The following is a 17,033-nucleotide window of genomic DNA, read 5'->3' as shown; positions in this document are numbered from 1 at the left end:
GCTTTAAATTCTGCTTGAAAAAAAAATTGAAGATCTTGTTTTCCTGAATGTAGTAGGAACAAACATCAGGAGTTACCTGTTTCACCTGTTTTCATGCACTCTCAGTTTTCTTCTCACTTTACCGAGACCTGTGTTAAAGAAAATCCTTTCTGTGTCCATCCATATACAAATATACAATTTTTTCCCCCTGTTTATTTTTCTGATGGGCACAGCATACAGCTCGCCCCCTTACAACTACAGATGCCTGTTGGCCTCCATAACTTAGGTCCATCATCCCATGTTGCCAGCTGCTTTAAGTGGTAGCTCAGCTGTCCATATTCATTTAGCTTAGCTTCTCAGTTGCAAATGGCATTTTGTTGGGAAGAGTGCTGAGTCTTCCTGCATTCGACCTTGGATACTCTGCTGCCACCCATCAGTCACTAATGTCCTTCATCACAGCAACTGAGATGACATATAATGAAATTGTTGAACAGCTACTCCAATCTTACATATGATGAAGCCAACCACTGAGGAAGAAGCCATTTCAATGACTAGTGAAAAGAGTGCTTCATTGAAATGTCATTTTTCTAAAACAAATTACTTCTGTATTTTTCTACCTGGTAAGTAAAAGCAGAAATGTTTTAACCATAAGCATTTCTGTTAGTGGCATTCTAAAAAGTGACTCTCTGATTAATCCCTTTTCCTATTTTAAGTGACCAAATTTAAGATGCAGTCATGTACAATAGCTAAACTGCGAACTGTTTATTTTGCAGGAATGAAGGTTTCGTACCGAGCACTTACTTGAGAAAGTTATCTCTGAATGATGATGAGCCAAGGTGAATCAATATGCAGCCATCCACTGCTTAAATGTGTTCTTCACCACTCTAGTAAAGATTAGGCAATATTTCTGGAATATTTTTCTTTTTAAATAACTTTCTGAGTACTAAGCATAAAGTTTCCTGAAAGGTATAGAATCAGGTACAGTTTGTCTTCTTGACTTATACATGAATGCAAAAAACATCAGGTGAAAATCCTGGTTTCATTTAAATCATTAGGGTTTTACCACTGCTTTCAATGACGCTGGGATTTCAATCTTTGTACTCTTATTTCAGCATTAAATCAGCCTTGCTAGCACTCTTGTGCCTTTGTATGTAAGTGAGTAGTCCTGTGCAGGGTAAAGGGAATCTGTCAAAGTGATACATCAGACCCATCTTTTCCTTTTTAGTAAGATGAAATGACATTGTAAGCATTAAATGTATGCCTAAGCATTTGAATGAAAATCTGACAGAAACATAGCAGATTGTGTCATAGTAAATCATACTGGACAATATTCAGAAGTTTCCTAAAAAAACCCAAAACACCCTACTCTTACAGTATACAGTAAAAGGCAGCATAAATAAGAATCATTATTATTTCTGCACAAGAGGTTATTTTTGAGGCTTTTTTTTCTGCCACATGAACTCTTTCTGTTGCCTGTCATGCTAAGAACATTTATTTGGGAAGTCTAGGGTTGTGCAGTTTTGGAAATCTTCCATGTAAATTTTGAAAAGGTAGATGCAATTTCTTCATAAGGTCACTAAAGGGATATGTAATTTCATTGCCCTGTTACAGCATGCTTGGAGAACATTTGGCTTTCCAACACATTGCACAGTGGAGGGCAAAGGCAGCATAAGTGTTTACCAAGTCATAAAAAAATCCAGACAATTAAATATGTCTCAACTTTTTGAAATATTCACCTTAGACCAGGGCATAACTACTCAAAAAATATATGTAGTATGACCTTTAACCCAAGGAAGGTATTTTTCGTAACTAGTTTTTCACAATTTCAGCATGTTGTTTTGTCTTTGCAGGGAAAACTCCAGTGTCAGTGAACAGACATTGGCAGAAGAGCAGAGTATTGCTAAGCATGAGTGAGTATATAGAATATGTCTTCATGGGAACCAAAAGATTCTTTGAACAGAGATTGTCTTCCCACTTTACATGTCCACTCTACCTAGAGCAATGGTATTCAATATATGGCTGTCATAATAATGATAATAATTATAGATATTGTCATCAGCAACATCACTGCCCACAGACTTCCAAAAGCATGAATCTATTTGTTTTCAGAAAAAAAAAAAAAAAGGCATTTAGACAAATCAGTCTAGTACACTAATAAAGGGGTGTTTCATGAAAGTGAACTGCTATTAAAAAGGCTTCATTGGAGCTCCCTAAACTGATCTGACGGAGCATGTTTGGCTTGTTTCCTCCATTTGGGATCTCTCAGTTTACTTAAATATTATGACAACCAGAAGGTTCAAGGTTAGAGGCGAATTATGCACCTCCCAGCTTTTAGGGAGACAGCTGTGTCATGGTCTCCAGGAGGCAGAGCAAACTACTTCTGGTAGAGCTCCTGGCAGAGCATTAGAGCAGCAGGATCCTCCTCCAAGGATTTACTGCAAAAAGTCAGAGTCACAGGGTGGGCCCAGATATTTCAGGAGGAGACCCGCTGGATGGGTGAGAGAAAGCAGATGGGAACTAGTGGGTTCCCTTTTATCTCATGGCCTAAAATCACACATGCAGGACAAGTCCCAAGTCTACTCTCTGGCTTTTAAAAGCAATTTTGAAAAGGTCTACAATGTCTGGCATTTTTCATGTGTCTGTTGTGCCTTATTCAGAAACCAGCCTGTGAATAATAAGCCCAATATTTCTCTTTGCAGTTGGTATGCTGGTAATATCTCCCGTGCCCAGTCTGAGCAGCTGCTCCGTCAGAAGGTCCTACATATCCTTATCGCTTGTATATGAACAACCATGGAAATGTTTCTGTGTCTATTGTCTTTGCTATACTGCGTAGCTAGAGGATGCTGATGCTCTTCAAATAGCAGTAGTATTACAGAGTGCTAGAAACTCTTGTGCTAACAATGTCGATAAACAGATCTCAAAAAATGCCTGGATGCGTTAATGGCTCTTCTACATAAATAAACAAACGATGCACCACTAAAATACTCTTGGAACAAAGCCACACTGCATGCATTTCCTCTCAAAGTGCTGCTTTTTGGTTTTACCTCTAGGCCTGTGTTGTTTGCTCCAGTGTGGCGCGCTCTGCAGGTCAGTCTAGAGGAATCATCTGTGATGGTTTTACAATATACAAATGTGGAGTAAAAGAAGATCATCCAGACAAGCTGACAACCTTGAGCAAACTCAGTGCTATGCCCACTGAGCGTTGGCTGGATGCAGCTGATTTGGAGCAAGGATGGAAAGCACCATAGGACTTAGTCAGGTGTACAAGTCTTTACAGCAGACAACTGCAGAAGGACTTGTCCATGTACCTTTCTGGAGAAGACCCAGCCTCTGCCATGCTTAGTGTTTGAGCGTGCTCTGTAAACAACTTTTCCTCTCATGGCTTGCTGCTTTCTCACAGCCGCTCTTGTTGGTACTCAGCCACTAATGACTTTGATATAACCCGACCCTTTGGGAGCCTTGGTGCAGCATCCTTTCCCTTGGTCCTGCACCATAGGTTCAGGAATTAAATTCAAGTGTGGAAAATCAATGGACGAAGGGAGTTATGTCCCAGTCCCAAAAGGTGCTGGATACTCGTGTCTTCAGTTAACTTTAAGGGGGCATGAGGTTTCCTTTGAACTTCACAGGAATGAACCTTGGCCTGTATATGAGGTTCTAGATGTCTTCTTTCCTCCCTGCAATAGCCATTCCTAGCACATTAGAGGTGTAGCTGTTAAATGAACGCTGAAAACCAGAATTTCCAGCCCAGTATGGTAAACCATTAACACAAGTAAGTGGATAGTGAAAGTTAGGACTGGAGTACCACATAAAGACTAGAAACAGTCGGAATATGACAGAGTGCAGTGAAAAATCTTTCTACTTGTTCAGTAATTCAGAAATACTTTGGCAATAGAAAATACATCAGTCTAATGCATTATGTAAAGGAACTGAGTGTGGTGGATAGAGCTCTCATTCAGATGGGATGTATGTGGCAGTGTTTGGATCTTAAAACGTGTACTGCCTCTGGAGAGTACATGAGGACAGAGATGGGGTCAACAACTCTCCATCTCCCCAGTTATAAACCTGTATCTGTGCACCAAAATGCAGGCTACTTTCTTCATGTCTGGGCTGGGGTACAACTCACCTAATTTTAAACATTTTTAGTGGGATACCCCAACCAGTTACCTAGACTTTCCTTTTAGTGGAGAGAAATAAATATTTCTAAGGCAGAATTAATCTTATCCTAATGTAGTCCTTAAAGGAGGTCAGATGAGTCACGTCTCCTTCTCTTCTTTGCGGACATTACAGTGTAAAAGCCTAAAGTTCACTGAAATGAATCCCAACCTCCTTGATCCTTGTAACTTTTTTTTTTTTTTTTTTTTTTTTTTTTAATTAGGGGAAAGAAGGTGCTTTTATGGTTCGGAAATCTAGCCAAGCAGGAATGTATACTGTGTCTGTATTCAGCAAGGTTCCTGAGTGAGTATCCAAATAATGTGTACCATTTCTATGATGGTGCTATGGGTATGCTGCTTGGTGTGACTGGTCAGCAACAAAATCTCTACATTGTGTTAAAGGTGAACCTCGGGCACATTCAGGTCCTGTTAGTTATTTGAATTCATACATGACAGTGGCTCCCCAAACGGTGGAACAGAGGTCCAGAATTGTCTCATCTAAACATAGGCATGTAACAGGCACATAATCTAGGGGAACAGCGGGGTCTCAAGAGTGAGAGGGAAGGAAGGGAATAGAATAGGAATAGGAATAGGAATAGGAATAGGAATAGGAATAGGAATGGGGAAGGGGAAGGGGAAGGAGAACGGGAAGGGGAAGGGGAAGAGGAAGGGGAAGGAGAAGGGGAAGGAGAAGGAGAAGGAGAAGGAGAAGGAGAGGGGAAAGTGTTCAAAATTAGATGTAGAACTATTGCAAGAGCAGTATATGAAAGTCTTTTGCTCTAGATGTAACTGTTGGGAGACAAATACTCACCATCAGCCTACGTTAGTGTATGCAGCAGGTCTCCAATGTGCTGCGAGCCTGTAATACACAGCCAGCAGGTGTTAAGGGGAAAAGCAGACTGAGGCAAATGTAACAGTCTTCCTGGTCACATCTACTACATATTTTGTTATTTGGCCAGCTGGAGTGTTGCAGTTCATTCAGCGACTAAGTAATCTATTAACACATGGGCTGGAAGACACTTTGCAAGGCTTTGACATGTATGGCACTTTCTGATGTTTTTCAGAAGTAAAAAAGGAACAGTCAAACATTACCATGTGCACAAAACCCCTGAGAACAAATATTACCTCGTTGAAAATTACTATTTTGATTCCATTCCCAAGCTTATACACTACCATCAGCACAACTCAGCCGGTAATCCTATATGCTCTTTCTACTCGATTGGCTTTGGCTTAGGCATCTGGACTTCTCAGCATTATGGTGAATGTCTTCCAATACTGAATACTCTAAATATTGAAACATCTTTTGGGAGAGTTTGGGTGGAACTTGATCTAACATCTTTGCAATCAATACAGTTGCTTTCCTTTGCTGTACAGTGCTTTTTGGTATTGTACTACGTCTCCTTGCAATACCTCTGCTGGACTAGCCCGTAAGCACAGAAAATTTTTGATCTTGTGAAGTGATGTAGCAGCTGCTGAATATTGAATATCTGCGGTTACCTGGATGGTTGTAATACATAAGGGAGATGGAGGTATTCGTTTCCCTGTATTTTCTTTGATTTCAGAAGACTCATGTATGTATTGTGACCTTTAACAGGTTTTCTTTGTAGGTATGGTGACAAGGCTTCGGCATGCAGTGTCAACACAAGTAAATAAAGTCCCATCCACAGCTTCATTAGGAAATGGTATGAAGATAAGTTTCCTCTTTGAAACTGGTGTCAGTCTTGGCCACTAAGAGAATAACCAGAAAGTCATGACTGTTACTGCTTTCAGGCTTGCAGGAGGTTACAGAATCTTTGGTGGCTATTTCTGCTTGTCCACGAGAATTTTGGAAGGATGGGTTTTCAGTCCATAGCTCCTTCTGTAGTTTCCCCTTGTCCAGCGTAGCATTGAGACTTTATGGTTCTATGAAATAGAGTGCCCTTCCTACAAGTGCATCTAGCCTACATCCAGGGCAACATGAACACAAAGGCATTTTATATCAACTGTTACGTTGTGCCCTTTTTAAGGCATTTTATGTCAGGTCTTATATCAACTGTGCAAGACCTTGTATGCTTCCTTCCCCAGCACATCGGAGTCATGGCCATTCTTTCCCTTTGCCACATTACCTGGCACAGTAATACTTGTTCTCCAATCTCCTACATGAAAATATATCATCATTTGATGCATAAATCTTTCTCAAATCTATTGATAAGGCTTAAACCTAAGCAGCAGCAAACAACACTTGTAGGAAGTGTAGTCTCCTTCCATAACTCAAACACCAAGTGGAGAGACGGGTATGTTGCATGGCTCTGCAACCTTGAAGAGAAAACAGCAGCATTGCATGTGGGGGATATGACACTTGCATTTGTCATTTTTTTTTGCTAAAGGATTTTCTTTTGTCTTACTAGGAATCTGGGAGCTGAAACGAGAAGAAATTGTCCTGTTGAGAGATCTAGGGAGTGGTCAGTTTGGAGTGGTCCACCTGGGAAAGTGGAAGGGACAATATGATGTGGCTGTAAAGATGATTAAAGAGGGAGCAATGTCAGAAGATGAATTCATAGAAGAAGCTCAGACCATGATGTAAGCTATGTCATTGCTTAATTATTTGGAAATAATGATGTCTCAAAACATTAATCAGTAATGCATAACACACACAGGAAAGAGAATTTCGTCTTAAAAATAGCATTAAGTAGTGTTGAGTACGTTGGGCACAAGCTAAATAGGTAGCCATATAGGATATTTGAAGTATTACCAACAGAACTTCACAAAGATTGATACAGTCATCTACAAAGTTTTCAATTAACATCTCTTCCACAACTTCAGAGGTTCCACATATGTCACTTAAAACTCTACTGCATTAGCATTTATACAGAAATGGTTAGAAAGCTGTTCCTGCCACCCTGCAGGTGGGAATGAGAGACAGATCAATAACTGAGAAATGCCAGAAATATGAACGTGAGACTTGAAGTTTTAGTCTCTGACTCCAAAGAGTTAAGGATGTTAGAATTTCCAGTGAAATTCCATGAGATGATAACTGAAGCATACAAATTCATGAATATTTCATGTATCTCATATCCTGAAGGAATGCACTACATTAACTACATAGTTAATGATCAGATACGATCAGGATTCTCAATGTGAAAATTTTGTAACATGGTTTTAGTAGAAAACCTTAAGGTCTAAGGTCCACCCCACCAACTCAGATCTATTTTCTCCCACCAATAAGGTTGCACTGTTGCACTGTTAAATCCTATTTCAAGTTTTGACTATAAAGTTGTCATTTCATCAATACTGAGTCTTTTGATTGTCATCAATACCGAGTTTCAAAGTAATCAGCAGAAGGACACTCAATTCTTCTTGAAAAGGAATATTTGAAGTCTGAGATGGAACTGTATCCAGTCTCAATAATTTCCTTCAGTATGTTGTATTAATATTTGAAGAGCAAGACTTACAGAAATGCACAAGAATCTCCATTTATCCTTTGATTATTTTATTTTTATTTATTTCAGGAAAATTAATCATCCCAAACTCGTTAGACTGTACGGTGTATGCTCAAAATCATATCCCATCTATATAGTGACGGAATACATGCCTAATGGCTGTTTGCTTAGCTACTTAAGGAGTCATGGGAAGGAACTACAATCCCTTCAGCTTCTGGAAATATGTTATGATGTTTGTGATGCTATGGCATTTCTGGAGAGCTGTCAGTTCATACATAGAGATTTGGTAAGCTATCCCACGGCAGAAGTGGAACAGTGAAGGTAGGGGGATGACGTAAAGCTAGGCAGTCCTACCCCTCAGGTTCACCCAGAGCTGCACTGGCTCTGATGGCACGCACCCCAGAAAGCACGGTGGTCCACTGAACAGAGACACCCAGCCGGCTCAATACGAGGCAGCTCTGGACGAGCATCACTAAAGCCACATGTAAACAGCGCTGCCCACAAGTGAATATGCTCTGCTTCAGAGCTGAGTTGACAGGTCTACAGCGCCGCATACCACGCTGCCTGCATTTATGGACTCTAGCATCAAGGATTTACGCACCACTTGGCAGCGCAGACATCCAATCGCAAAATTAGTCCACTGAAGCAAAGGGTTCTGGCCAATGATGCTGTAGTGCTCCAGAAGAAAGCGGTACAACATTAAAGATTTGTCTGGCTTAGCTTGTTTTTTGATGAGCTAGGGATTTATCTAATTGGGAACTATTTCTCTTATAAAACAAGTGTGGGCACTACTAGGATAAACTGGAATTTACTCTGGTGCATTGCAAGCAGGAGCAGAACTTGAAAGTCTGCAGCTACCTATTTTAAATACATTCATCTGCCAGTTTTCAAGCAAGTATTTCAAGTTGCTTTCAATGAAAGGATCAGGCCTTTCAAGGACTTGGACCAAAAGTTTATGAAAAACTTAGCTTTTAAGAATGCTGGCTTTGGGGAAATAAGCTGTCATTTTATTGGCCTATTAAAATTGAACCTAGCCAAATTTCTGGTGCATTGTGCTTCAGAGTCAGGAACAGTATTTTACATTCTAACTCTAGACAAAAATATAATGGAAGATTTGTGACAATTTATGTTACAGATTTTCTTAATTTTCCAATAGGGGTGCAGTCTCCTCAGGTAGCATTTTAAATGTCTTGTTGATGCTTTCAAAGAATTGTCTTTATGTGTAAATAAAGTTGTTAAATCCATACCTCACCAATTTTCAGGCCCTGATTCAGAAATCAGGAATATCAGACAACTTAAGTAGCAGAATTCTAGTTGAAAATATAAAGTCAGCTTCCCAAAAACTAGCTGTGCACCATGAGAAAACAGAGATAAAACTTGTGCTTGATTTCAGGTTGAAAACTGTAGATGCAAACTGTATCACAGAAATTAATAAGCATGTGGGCAGAGAATACAGCCTTAGATAAATATTCTCAAGTGGTCATTTGCAGAACTAGGTTTATATTGACCTTTTCATAAATCAAGCTGTTTAAATCGCTTTTCATTGCTCCACACTATAGTGCATTGCAAATAATCCAATCAATGTTTTTCACTTTTTGATGTCTTGGTAAATTCTGAGACTACTGAAAAGGACCCTGAGTAGGACGCCATTTGAAAGACAGACCTCTGTTTCCTCATCCCTCAATATCCTTATTTGTAAAGCTGGGATAATGGTAAAGAATGCTTTTCAATCATTAGTCAAATAGTGAAATGAGAGCTACTTACTGTTCCCTTACAGTTCCAAACTTAATTGCTTTAATCAAAGAATGTCATTATTCATTGAAATGCTAGAGGACAGAAATTATTAGCAAATTACCAAGACATGATGTTATTTGCTCCTCTTTGTATTTTTTTCACTCATGTCTTCTCATTTCTCTACTAAAGGCTGCTAGGAACTGTTTGGTTGACAGTAACCTTACTGTGAAAGTATCTGACTTTGGGATGACTAGGTAAGTAAAAGAACTGGGAGCCTTGTGAATCTATGATGTCAGTGTATATATAGTTTACTGGCATTGATCAGCTAGCAACTGGTTGTTAGGAAAGTTGAGCCACAGGGTGCGATACATCTCTTTGTGTCTGCTTTCCATTAATGACCAAAAGCCATTATGAGATTAGCATAAAGTCATTCTACTGTCTCAAAAAGTTAAGGCTTAAAGGCCAATTGCAGCTGAGAGTTTTCACTAGTCATGTTCATTAAAGAAATCTCAGAGTTTACTTAATGTACAAGATTTTCACCTAATTTGAGGGCCAAACATCTTAATTAGCAGCCTCATTGGAGAGAAGTTAGAGAGGATGAGCAGCCTAGAGAACATGTCCTCTGAGAAGAGGCTGAGGGAGCAAGCTGCTTAGCCTGGCGAAGAGGAGGCTAACAGGGGATCTAAAAGCTGCCTGTAGCTACTTACAGTTACAAAGCTGATGGAGCCAAACACGTCTTATCAGTGCCAGGTGGTATAACAGCGGACATTGGCCACATACTGTAGCTTGGGAAGTTCAAACTGGACAGTAAGAGAAGTTGTTTCCCCAGGAGGGTGATGGAACAGTGAAATATGCCAGTCAGGGAGACTACAAGATTGCAATCTTTGGAGGCTTTTAAGACTTGGCTACACAGAGCCATGGCTCACCTGATCTGATGTTGGGAGTAATCCTATTTCAGCAAGAGGATGGGCTAGATGGCCTGACAACAGGCATTTCCATGATTCTGTGTTATTCTCTGATAAGTTGATAGCAATGATCTGTTCTACAGATTCTAGCTAATGCCTCCATCAGGTATCCTTCAGAAATCTGGGGTCCTGCCCAGGCTTTTTTTAGGAACCCTGTGATGTACAAGGAAGAAGCAGTAAATAGTATTTCACTGTAACTCAGTCACAACCAAATTTTGTTCTTTCTTTCTAGATATGTTCTGGATGACCTGTATATAAGTTCACTAGGAACCAAGTTTCCAGTGAAGTGGTCAGCACCGGAAGTTTTTCATTACACCAAATTTAGCAGCAAGTCAGATGTATGGGCCTTTGGTATGTATGGAATTTGACAGATAAATATGTATGCATATATGCCATTACATTTGGATTTTCTCAGCTGACTAAGCATAAATGCTAGACATTTACACACTGAAAGAATGTAAAAAGCAGTTACAGCTTATGTTCTTGTTTAATATTTTTATGCATCCAAAGCTTATCCTCTTTGCATTTTTTTAGCCCTACTGTTTTACTTTTAGGTGCATAGAAACTCTACCCGCTCCCCTTTTCCTATATATGTGTTTAATATGGTAAATTGTTGGCAGTGGAGAGCAAACAGTATCTCTGGCATATCTAGAACATAAATCAGTGCTGCCCAAATCAAAAGATGTTTTCTGTTTGTCACAGAGGTCAGAGTGGTCTCTGTACATAAGCCAGCTGTGGAAGAGAGTCTGTGTGAGCTGGGACTCTGTATCTCAGAAAAATAAGATGCGTTTGCAGATCACTTTCTACCTAGGAATTTCAAATATTTGAACTTCTACTTCAGTGGTTTTCAAGCTATTATTTACAAATCCCTGGAGTCTGTTCAGTGTTTCTAAAAGTCTGTAAAAGGTGTCAAAGGAAAGGGAGCCTTTTGTGAACAATCTTAAATTCTACTTACATGGGTTTGCTCCTCCAGTAGGAAAATTTTGGCAGCTATCAAGTTGATGAAAGATTGGCAACCCACTGTTCTTAACATTGAACAATGGTGAATAAAGCAGATGAAAGTGTTTCCAAATGCTGGGCTGCTTCTTATCTTTAACTTCACCTACCCTCCCAATATTAATGACTCTGGCAGAGAAAGAGCTCATTCATGCGTTTTACAAGTTATTCTTAATATATACAATTAAATCAGAAGTTGGATTTTCTGGTGATACGTTTTCTTTCTGTTATATTGATGAAATCCTGGCTCCAGGCTTTATTGTCATTAACTTCAATATTGGCGTTAACTTCAATGAGAAACTTTATTTTTCCTTTTCTCTTTTTAACACTATCCATTGATGCAGTGGAAGCAAGGGGAGAGAGGGATCCGTCAGTTCTTGTTTGGTTGTTTTTAACTAATGAGTCTTTAAAGGGCTAAAGAACTCAACTGATGTCTTCATATCCCAAAAGCAGATGCCAGAGAACAAATAATCTTGGGGTTTTAATGTTCTCATCAGGGAAAGCTGGGATTCAGGTACCATTTTATTCTGATCCCACTGTGACACTGCAATGCTCCAGTCTTCAAGCTGGAGTGAAGTCAAAGATTCAATAAATTTCTTTTTCAAAAAAAAAAAAGTCATTACTTCCTGTATATATTATTGTCAAATAAATATTTAACAAGGGTTTGGTTTTTTTTACTTTACGGTTGACATGATTATCACATATGTTCAGTTACAACAAAAATTGTTTCCTGCAAAGCTTTCATTATGAATTAATGATTCTTATATTATCCAGTGTTTCTACTACTTCCGTATAATCCAGTTTTTATAGGTATGTGTAGCTGACACTATAAAGTATTCAAAAATCTTTCTGTTACCAACAGACTATATGTCCCACCCACTTAAATCAGTAAAAACTTTCTTATTATTCGTTAAAAACATAGATACCTATAGCTGTCATTTTGTTTTTCCTTCCCTCTCTCTGTGTACGCACACATACGTATACACGGGGATGTTTGTATGTATTTTGTAAAAAAAATCAGTCCATGGAGAGTTATGTCCTGGGTTTTCTCCATCATTGTTTGTATTAAATAACTAACTTTGTCATCTAACTTTATCTTCTGCAATAGAACTTGTTTGACATTTGGGTACAGGATCCCACTTGTCAGTCATCTCCATACTTTTCTGTGTATATTCTCAGTAAAGAGTCTGGTAATTTTTATGTTGCATGTGTGTCTTACTCTGGGAAAAAGGGGTTATCTTGCATTTCTTGACTTTCATTTTTTGTCTTCCATTGCCATGAATATTTTTGCAGGTATCTTAATGTGGGAGGTGTTCACTTTGGGAAAGCAGCCCTATGAGCTTTATGATAACATGCAGGTGATTGAGAAAGTTTCTCAAGGATACAGACTTTATAGACCACAACTGGTTTCAGACATCATCTACCAGATAATGTACAACTGCTGGCATGAGGTATGTCTATCTGCACGTACGAACTGGAGAAAACAAAATAACAGGAGTCAGTAGGAGTCCCTGTTGACAGCTGAACTAATGTTCATCATGGAAAATATCCCTTATAAAAGCCATTGCTTGTAAGTAGTACATTCTATATAGCAGTCTAGTTCAGGATATTGTTAGTACAGGAAATAGGGTGTAAGGAAAGATTGGCTCCCCTTTTTCAGAACCATATATTTAAGCAAATAACGGTAAAATACCCTTCAACATCAACATAATATACAGGATGAGATTCTTCTCACCTGGATGGTCACACTCAAAAGGGTGTGATCAACAGCTCAATGTCCAAGTGGAGAACGGTGACGAGTGGTGTTCCTCAGGGGTCGGTACTGGGACCAGCACTGTTTAACATCTTTGTCGGTGACATGGACAGTGGGATCGAGTGCACCCTCAGCAAGTTTGCCGGTGACACGAAGCTGTGTGGTGTGGTCGACACGCTGGAGGGAAGGGATGCCATCCAGAGGGACCTTGACAGGCTGGAGAGGTGGGCCCATGCAAACTGCATGAAGTTCTACAAGGCCAAGTGCAAGGTCCTGCACGTGGGTCAGCACAATCCCAAGCACGACTACAGGCTGGGCGAGGAATGGATTGAGAGCAGCCCCGAGGAGAAGGACTTGGGGGTACTGATTGATGAGAAACTCAACGTGAGCCGGCAGTGTGCGCTTGCAGCCCAGAAAGCCAACCGTGTCCTGGGCTGCATCAAAAGAGGTGTGACCAGCAGGTCGAGGGAGGTGATCCTGCCCCTCTGCTCCGCTCTCATGAGACCCCACCTGGGGTACTGCGTCCAGCTCTGGGGGCCCCAGTACAGGAGAGACATGGAGCTGTTGGAGAGAGTCCAGAGGAGGGCCACGAAGCTGATCAGAGGGCTGGAGCACCTCTCCTATGAGGACAGGCTGAGAGAGTTGGGGTTGTTCAGCCTGGAGAAGAGAAGGCTCCAGGGAGATCTAATTGTGGCCTTCCAGTACCTGAAGGGGCCTACAGGAAAGCTGGTGAGGGACTGTTTATCAGGGAGTGTAGTGACAGGACAAGGGGTAATGGGTTTAAGCTGAAGGAGGGTCGATTTAGATTAGCTGTTAGAAAGAAATTCTTTACTGTGAGGGTGGTGAGGCACTGGAACAGGTTGCCCAGAGAGGCTGTGGATGCCCCATCCCTGTAAGTGTTCAAGGCCAGGTTGGATGGGGCTTTGGGCAACGTGGTCTAGTGGAGGGTGTCCCCGCCCATGGCAGTGGGGTTGGAACTAGATGATCTTTGAGGTCCCTTCCAACCCAAACCATTCTATGATTCTATGATTCTATGATTTTAATGATTTAAAATTTGGGTGCTCAGCTAACTTAATTGTTTACATTTCTCCCATGATTACAGGAACATTACTGGTACCTCTCCATAGTCATTTGTCCTTTCCTTCTTAGCCACCACAGAATAAAAGATATCTGCTTTCCTATACGGAGATCTGTATATATACAGCAAATGTAGACGAGACTTCCAACTTTTTAGATAGCTAAAGTACCTTAGAAAGCTAAAGCACCCTTAGTATGAGAAGGATGTGTTACCCCATCTGTGAGTCTTCTAGGAGTTGTAAGTCAAAAGCTGATCATACTTATTTTATTTTGAGAGATCTGCATCTTCTGTGGCAAGAATTATCCTGATTTATTGTTGCTCTTCACCTAAATTTTAGTCAGCTGTCTGCGGACCATGACTTGTTTCTCATCAGCAACAAAGAACTGCCTGGCATGTTACTGGTGATATCATGAAATGACAGTGATGTTTTGGTGGGGGTTTTTTAATATAATTGTCAGAAAAATGAGAAAAATAATTTATATTTGAGGACATGTTAATACAAAGAAAGAAGATTAAACTATCACAACATAGGATAGATATTAAAAGTAACTTTAATTTTCTTTACCTCATAATCATCACTGTCTCTACTAATTTCTGCGTGCTAAAATCAAGAAAAACTAATGAAAATTACAGTTCTTAAATGATTTCAAAATTAAATAACCATACCCATCATCTTTGCTTCATTTAGCTACCAGAAAAGCGCCCTGCCTTTTATCAGCTCTTATCATTTTTTGAGGCACTGAGAGAAGACAACAGAGCTTGAAAAAGAAGATTCAGAAACACATGACTGTGCACAGCAGTTGCGTATCTCCTGTCTTCTGTACGAGAGCTAAATCTGAAATCTGCCTGACATCAGCCACCCCTACTATTCTGTATATTAGTCTTCTCATTTAATCAGGGAGTTGACCAAGAAGGGTACGGAGAAAGCTTTTGTGACACTCTGTGGGTGACAGAATTTGGAAGGATACTGTGGAAGATTGTAATTCATTTTGTTAGCATTATCACAAAGGACTTCTCAGACGTTGAGATATTTATACCAATTGTGTGCACTCCTCCAGTGCTACCAAGCTGTCATTATTTGGCCTTAACTGGAAATGTAAACAAGGAAATACATGCCTGTTAGGTTTTCTCATTATCATAACTCATCTTAATGTGTTTTTTCTTTGTAATCACTTGAAGCTGATGCCTGAAGTCAAATTTAGAACTGTTGTAAGTGACAGAAACATAAATAGTTATAGTCTCGCTTTCAATTACTTAGAAATTATTACTGGTAAAATATTATATCAGTTAGCTTACCAGTACTATTGACTTTAGTTTCAGCCCTCAGGGTGTACATTTGATTTGGAATTTATTCTAAGCTACATATCTAAGATATTTGCAGCTTCGCAACATACGAGGTGTTTGCTAGAGTGTTATTGCTTCCTGCTACAAGTAAAAATAGAGAAAAAAAGTTTTATGCAGAATTCCATAGTCATTGCAATAGTAAATGGTAAATTTGCTGAGCTCTATAAAACTTGAAGAGCAAAAATTTGAAGAGAATCAAAAATGCTATTAATAAAATTGCTTAACCAAGTATTTTACTACTGAGGAGCTGAAATTTGGCTCCTGATGCTAACACTTAAATAAGAGCACCCAAATTTCAGATGTGCGTAGCACTGCACAAATTAGTGCTAACTTCAGTAAGTCTAGAGATACAAATACATCTGAAGCCACATGACTATAACAGAGATGTCTGAACTCAGACACTGACATTTGTAAAATGCTGATCTAATATGTATAAAATAAAGGGGTTTTAAAATAAAGTAAGGTCTGAAAAAAAATCCTCTCCGCTCTCGTTATATTTGAGCTAGTTCAGTGTGTGATGCCTCTAAGAGCCCAAGTGACGTCCGCTTGCCCTTTCCCGGGTGGAGCTGGCCCAGCCCTAGCACGGACACCTCTGCAGCTCCAGTTTGAGCTTGCCTGAACCTGAGGAGTAAGAAATGCAAGGTGCGGACATCTGGGGAGAGGAAAAAAGAAATTAAGGTCTCTGGCCAGCCAGGGGCTCCAGCACCTGCACTTGCTGGCGTTGTCTGGTCCCCGCAGGAGAAGCTGGCCAGCAGAACACATCCCTGTTACGTGGGGAGCGGTGCGCCTCTTTGAGGGAAAGCAGCATTTGGGGTGATGCGAATGACTGTGGGGATCCACGCAGGCCTGGGGGGGCCATGAGGGCCCATGCAGGAGAGGCAGGGCATGGTATGGTGTTGGCTGTGCATCAAGCTGGGCCAAGGACTGCTGACCCAGAGAAAGTGTCAGGAAGGAGTGCTGACACAGATGAAATATGAGAGGGCGTAGGGGGTGCCGCCCCCGCCCTCCCCCAGCACAGACGGTATGAAATATTGTTGGGGCTAATGCATGTAGTTGATTTCTTTAATATAAACATTGTCTTTTTATTTCTGTTTTTCCAACATCCTGCTCTATTTTTTTAGTGGCTTTATGTTGTTGACAATTCTGAACAGTGTTTTGTGATTCATAGCACAGCTTTTAAAATTAATTGCATTGAAATGAAAGCTTTGCCTTAATGGAAATGTTAATCTTAACAACAGATCTGAAGATGGCTGGCATGACTAATTACATTATTTGATTGTTTCCAGCTCTGCCATTCCCTTTTTCTGTTACTGCACGGTAAGTGGGAAGACCACATATAGTTGAATTACTTATCTTAAAAGTTCAGCTGAAGTACTAAGGTTTGAGGTTGTCATGGCAATGGGATATGTGGTGTAGGTAGGCAACATAAAGAAAAAATATTTTCTTTCCTTTACATTCCTGTCTAGTTTGTAGTTAATCACTATTGTCTGTCTACCATTTTGAACTGTCTCATTTAAGGGTCCTGTTTCCTAAATAGGAAATGAGTGTGGAGCATTAGGATATTGTTTTGTTAGCCCACAGAGTCCAGCCGTACGTTTTCAGATATACGTTTGA

General features: G+C 40.1%; 1 protein-coding gene across 2 annotated transcripts in view; it reads left to right on the top strand.

Moving 5' to 3' along the window:
• The window catches only part of BMX (BMX non-receptor tyrosine kinase), a 28,936-nt gene extending 13,522 nt beyond the window's left edge, over positions 1-15,414 (top strand). For both annotated transcript variants that reach the window (XM_054838875.1, XM_054838866.1), the window contains exons 8-19: positions 753-815; positions 1,830-1,889; positions 2,679-2,733; positions 4,355-4,434; positions 5,195-5,322; positions 5,738-5,812; positions 6,518-6,689; positions 7,619-7,835; positions 9,473-9,537; positions 10,481-10,599; positions 12,538-12,695; positions 14,764-15,414. In XM_054838875.1, coding sequence (XP_054694850.1) covers positions 753-815; positions 1,830-1,889; positions 2,679-2,733; positions 4,355-4,434; positions 5,195-5,322; positions 5,738-5,812; positions 6,518-6,689; positions 7,619-7,835; positions 9,473-9,537; positions 10,481-10,599; positions 12,538-12,695; positions 14,764-14,838 — 1,267 coding nt within the window. In that variant the 3' untranslated portion in view covers positions 14,839-15,414. The remainder of the gene's footprint in view (positions 1-752; positions 816-1,829; positions 1,890-2,678; positions 2,734-4,354; positions 4,435-5,194; positions 5,323-5,737; positions 5,813-6,517; positions 6,690-7,618; positions 7,836-9,472; positions 9,538-10,480; positions 10,600-12,537; positions 12,696-14,763) is intronic.
• Positions 15,415-17,033: the final 1,619 nt, after the last annotated feature.

This window comes from Grus americana, chromosome 1 (genome assembly GCF_028858705.1).
Source record: "Grus americana isolate bGruAme1 chromosome 1, bGruAme1.mat, whole genome shotgun sequence".
NCBI classification, from domain to species: Eukaryota; Metazoa; Chordata; class Aves; order Gruiformes; family Gruidae; genus Grus; species Grus americana.
The sequence above is the reverse complement of the archived record's forward strand: the minus strand, read 5'-3'. Positions and strand labels throughout refer to the sequence as shown.